We start from the raw sequence: 4,955 nt of genomic DNA, 5'->3' as shown, positions 1-4,955 counted from the left end.
TTCACACACACATGCACACACACACACACACACACACACACACACACACACACACACACACCTACCTGCTGCACGAGTGAGCGGAGAGAGGTAAACTCGGGCTGCTCCGGCAGGTTGAGGACCACGTCCTCGGCCAGCACCTCCAAGGTGCCGTCCACCACGGCCATTTCGGGCACAACTACACCAAGCACCGAGTATTCACATCACGTGCATACGTTGTACGCGCGGCAATGGCAAAGCGAAAGCACAAGTGAGTGTGATGATGAGAGGGACGAGCCAGCCACACCCAAGCACCAGCGGCTGAAACACCACCCATACCCAAGTACCAGCGATACTGCGGCTACATGCAGTGCCAAACTCACAGCAGCCGTTGCCTTCGTGGTCTGCGGTGCCAGCAAAGCCCGGTTTGCAGCGGCAGATGAAGTCCAGGCCATTTGCAGTCTCCTCACACAGCTGCTCCCCGCATGGAGATCCAGCGCACATGTCCACATCTGTGTGTGCGTGTGTGGATGGATGGGAGGGTGAGGAAGGGATTTAAACGTAAGATGTGAGGGGGGCGGGATGGAGAGTGAATTAAAGGGGCAATATGCGTCGAAGAAAGCGCCCACCTTGACAGGACTGTCCTGACACAACCGGCTCGAGCGTGCCGTCAGCTGTGCACTGTACGTCGTACGAGTCTGCATCACCTGCGATAAGAATGAAGCGATGCGGATGAGTGGCGGGTGAGTGGGTGAGTGGGTGAGTGGGTAAGCAAGCATCAAAACCCACGCACACAACACAGACACACAGACACAGACACACACAGACACACACAGACACACACAGACACACACAGACACACCGGAAGCACGGGTGCCAGGGTTGCAGGAGAAGGTCACGGTGTCGCCAAAGAAGAGCTCAGAAGTGGACTCCGGGTTGGCGTTGGACGTGGGTTGCGGTGTGCCGCAGGAAACAGGGAAGCAGGTCGTGGATTGGTTCGACGCCGCGTACCCATCAAAGCAGCTACCGCAATCACCAGACCCAGCACCGGCGCCACTGCACGCGTTTCGGTTGAGCTCCACACAAGATGAAGCGGCGCCAAGCGCCACACACGCCGCACTGTCTCCGGCCGCGCTCACCACAGCCACCTGCGCTGGTGCAACCACCACCAGCACACACAACAACAACAACCAGCGAACAACAAGCCGCATCTTGCTTGCTTCTTGCTTGCTGCCCCCAACACACACAAAACTGAATTCAGTGTGGAAGCAAAGCCGCACAACCCAAGTGTGTGTGTGTGTGTGTGTGTGTGTGTGTGTGTGTGTGTGTGTGTGTGTGTGTGTGTGTGTGTGTGTGTGTGTGTGTGTGTGTGTGTGTGTGTGTGTGTGTGTGTGTTTATCATGAAACGAAACGGCGCTAGGTCACGGAGGGAAGACCGACAGTCATCGTGCGCACAAGAACAAACGCATCTGCTGATGACACAACAACAGCAACAACAACAACAACAGCAACAACAACAACAAACAACAACAACAACAACAACAAACAACAACAACAACAACAACTTAAACAACAACAACAACAACAACTTAAACAACAACAACAACAACTTAAACAACAACAACAACAGAGCAGTGGAACACAAGCGAGCGTCAAGGAAGCCACAACTGGCGTGCGTGTAACAGAACAGTGGGTGATGAACGAAATGTAATAACTGCACCACCGTGACAGGACTGGAGGAGAAAACAGAAGCCGGAGGAGAAAGGAGCTGCCACGGGGCAGGTGACCAAGAGCTAATACGCTGAGGCTGCGTCCACATCGCACTTCTTGGCCTCTCGCACCAGCTTCATGGCGGGACCCATTGACACACCGGAGGACCGAAGCGTCTGCTTTGTCAAGTCGCCCTCATGTACGAGAGCCACCAGCACCTCCAGGCTGTCAATGCCGTGCTCCACCAACGCGGCTTCGACGTGCGACAGCAGCGAGTGGCGGTTGAGCCATTGAATGAGCTCTGGCTCGAATGGTGATGAGGATGAGGGCGATGGGGTGGTGGACGGTGGGGTGAAAGTAGTCATGACGGTGGAGGACGAGGAAGATGACTGCAGGGCAGGTAAACAAGAGGATGGGTAACACATTGTGAGCACGAGTGGAAGGAGCGGTCATGTGCACACACACACACGCACAGCAGATGCACACACACACACACACGCACAAGCACACACAAGCATACACAAAATACCATACCTGCGTGGAACGACGTGCTGTGTCTGCTTCTTGCGTTGTTTGCTCCTCACTCCTGGCAGAGGAGACAACCTGGCGCACCTTCTCCGCGATGTCGCGCAGCTGCGACGTGCGGTCCACAGCGGCGTCCAATGCAACCACGGCGTCAATGTCAAAGAGCGACAGTACCACTTGACGCACGCTCTTGTGCCGCTGTGGCGGTGGCAAGTGTAGCACCTGCGTGAAATACTGGTCCAGGGCTGATGTCGTCTCCTTGCTCACAGCATCTGGCAGCGTCATCGCCAGCCGCTTCAGGCGGTCAAACGAGTCGTATTCGCTCACTTCGGCCCTGCTCATACTGCTGTCGTTCACATTGTGCCACGCGCTGCCAACAATCACGGGCACGACACGTCGAAGGCGAATCCTGGCATGTTGCTGCTCCTCGTCTGCCGAATGCGCCCCCTGGTGCTCGTGCAGTGCCAGCATCGTCATCCACTCCAGCAGCACGTTGTCGCAGTAGTCGCTGTGCTGCAGCTGCCTCATCTGCATGATGGTGGCAGCAGAAACAATGGGGCAGGCCACCAGGCTCAGCCCAATCGCCGTCATGAACGACAGCTTGAAGTTGAGGCCCGTCTCCAGGTTGTTGGCGTCCAGGAACGCAACCAGGTTGCGCTGCTCCAAGCGCGGATGCAGCGCCATCACCAGCCCACTGCTGGCGCGTTGCCTGTGATGTGTAGGGGAGGGAGAAGGGTGTGTGTGAGGTGAAGTGTTGGGCAGCAGTAGTGGTGGGTGGAAGTGACGGACACGTAAACAAGTCATGGGCACACAGACACACGCTTGCACACGCTCACACGCACACACTTGCACACTTACACACACACACACACACACACACACACACAACTCACCTGTAGCTGATGAAGACGTCGTACTTGTCCTGGAGGCCGAGAACGGGCAGAAGAGGGCCATATTTGGCGACCAGGTCATCGGGTGACAGCAGCTGCTCGTCCACCCACATGTCCTGCTTGCTCTTGTGGTGGTGCAGCACGTCCTCAAAGAACAACAGTGTCTTGTCGTCAAATGGCACCAGCAGGCTGCTCTTCAGCTCAGGATAGCGCTCTCTGGCGGCCTCGCTAATCATCTTGTGCAGCATATGCAGCATGGCGCGTGGCTGCGCACTCGTGATCTTCATCTTGATGCCGCCAACAGCCGGCACAAGCTGCAACTCAAGCTTGGTCGACTCCATGAAGCAGATGGCGTGGGTGCGACTCAGCTTGGGTTTTTGCGATGCGCCGTGCTGGGCGTGCGCCATCACATGCGCTAACACAACCGTAAACAGCCCCTCTGGCAGGAAAGACGCATGCTGTGCATGCTCAGCTCTCACGCTCGCTTCTGTCTTGAACTCCTTCAGGCTGAAGGCGACGTAGGCCGTCTTCTCCTCGTGTCCAAGATATGGATTGACCTGCTGTGCTGCTGTCGTGCTCAGAGTGACAGATTCCATCGTGCTGCTGCTGTGGCGGATCGTCATCGGCAGGATGGCTGGGACCAGGTATTGCTGCTGCTGGTGCTGCTGGCGTTGGTGTGCGTCATTGCCCTTGCTCACACCATCGTTGTCACCGTGGCCGGAGTTGGCGTGGGCGAGCGCTCTGCGGCTATCCACCAGCTTGGGTGGAGAGTATTGAATGCACAGCCCATATTGCATCATGAGGCGCAGGAACGGGTCAACCAAGTTGCTGTCCACGTCTCTCCACAACACCTCCAGCAGACGACGGTGCAGGATGCCGCGGTCGACAAGGTCGTCCCACACGTCGGCGCCAAGTGCCCGCACCTCCGGCCCCTGCACATCGTCGTCGTGCAGGCCAAACGTGCGGATGACGCGCGTCATCGTGTCCACCGCCCACTGCGGGCTCAGGATCACATAGGCGTCCATGCCAGGCACGCTGTCGTAGTACAGCACCATTGAGTACAGGTGCAGGAACTGGAGGCAGGCTCTCGTCTCCTGGCGTGTGCGCAGCCCACACGTGCGCGCAATCGCCACCACCTCATCAAACGTGAGCAGCGGTCGCTTCTCGTCGCGGGCGATGGCGTTGAGCTTGTCGTAGAGGTGGAGGTACGGCACAGCCACCTCCTGGCTCACGTACTCCTGCGCCAGCGCGGTGGAGGAGATGGTCTGGCGCAGGTCCTGGATCATGGGGTCGCCGATGGACTTGGTGTTGTCGACGGGCCAGAACCACAGCTTGTGCTTGCTGTTGTACACAACAGAAGCGAAGGCCGGGTTGTGGCGCAGGCGGCTGTGGATGTCACGCGAGATCTGCTCATGTTGCTTCCGCTGACTGACCACATCAGCGAAGGTGCCGACGATGAGGACGGGCGCGCCTTTTGCATGGAGGTGGAGGGAGGAGAGCCAGTGCTCCATAAACTCCCACGCCTCGGTCCGCTTGCTCTCGTCTTGGTGCAGCAGGTCCTCCATGGAGAACACCAGCAGGTACACTGCGTACCTGTTGTGGGGAGGTTGGGAGGTAAAGGGTGGGGATGTGAGAAGGGTGGTGGTGGGGGGGGGGGGTGACAGCACGTAGCCCACAGCGCGCACACACACACACACACACACACACACACACACACGCACACACACACACACACACACACACACACACACACACACACACACACACACGCAAGCACGCATGCACCCCCCACCCCGGTGGCTCCGCACAAAAAACACAAGAGTGCTCCCTTTTGTGTGGGGGAAAAAGGGG

General features: G+C 57.7%; 2 protein-coding genes across 2 annotated transcripts in view; both read right to left on the bottom strand.

The window, feature by feature from the left end:
* PTSG_09992 (uncharacterized protein) overlaps positions 1-1,220 on the bottom strand; it is a 5,189-nt gene extending 3,969 nt beyond the window's left edge. Inside the window, exons 1-4 of the mRNA XM_004988848.1 lie at positions 842-1,220; positions 609-686; positions 363-491; positions 66-178 (exon numbers count right to left, since the gene is read on the bottom strand). Of these exons, the coding sequence (XP_004988905.1) occupies positions 66-178; positions 363-491; positions 609-686; positions 842-1,190 (669 nt within the window). The 5' untranslated portion in view covers positions 1,191-1,220. The remainder of the gene's footprint in view (positions 1-65; positions 179-362; positions 492-608; positions 687-841) is intronic.
* Positions 1,221-1,571: 351 nt separating this feature from the next.
* PTSG_09991 (uncharacterized protein) overlaps positions 1,572-4,955 on the bottom strand; it is an 11,121-nt gene continuing 7,737 nt past the window's right edge. The window contains exons 2-4 of the mRNA XM_004988847.1: positions 3,108-4,697; positions 2,224-2,923; positions 1,572-2,078 (exon numbers count right to left, since the gene is read on the bottom strand). Coding sequence (XP_004988904.1) covers positions 1,773-2,078; positions 2,224-2,923; positions 3,108-4,697 — 2,596 coding nt within the window. The 3' untranslated portion in view covers positions 1,572-1,772. The remainder of the gene's footprint in view (positions 2,079-2,223; positions 2,924-3,107; positions 4,698-4,955) is intronic.

Source organism: Salpingoeca rosetta, assembly GCF_000188695.1.
Source record: "Salpingoeca rosetta unplaced genomic scaffold supercont1.32, whole genome shotgun sequence".
NCBI lineage: Eukaryota > Choanoflagellata > Craspedida > Salpingoecidae > Salpingoeca > Salpingoeca rosetta.
Note: the sequence above shows the minus strand (reverse complement) of the source record. Positions and strands in the feature narration are given on the sequence as shown.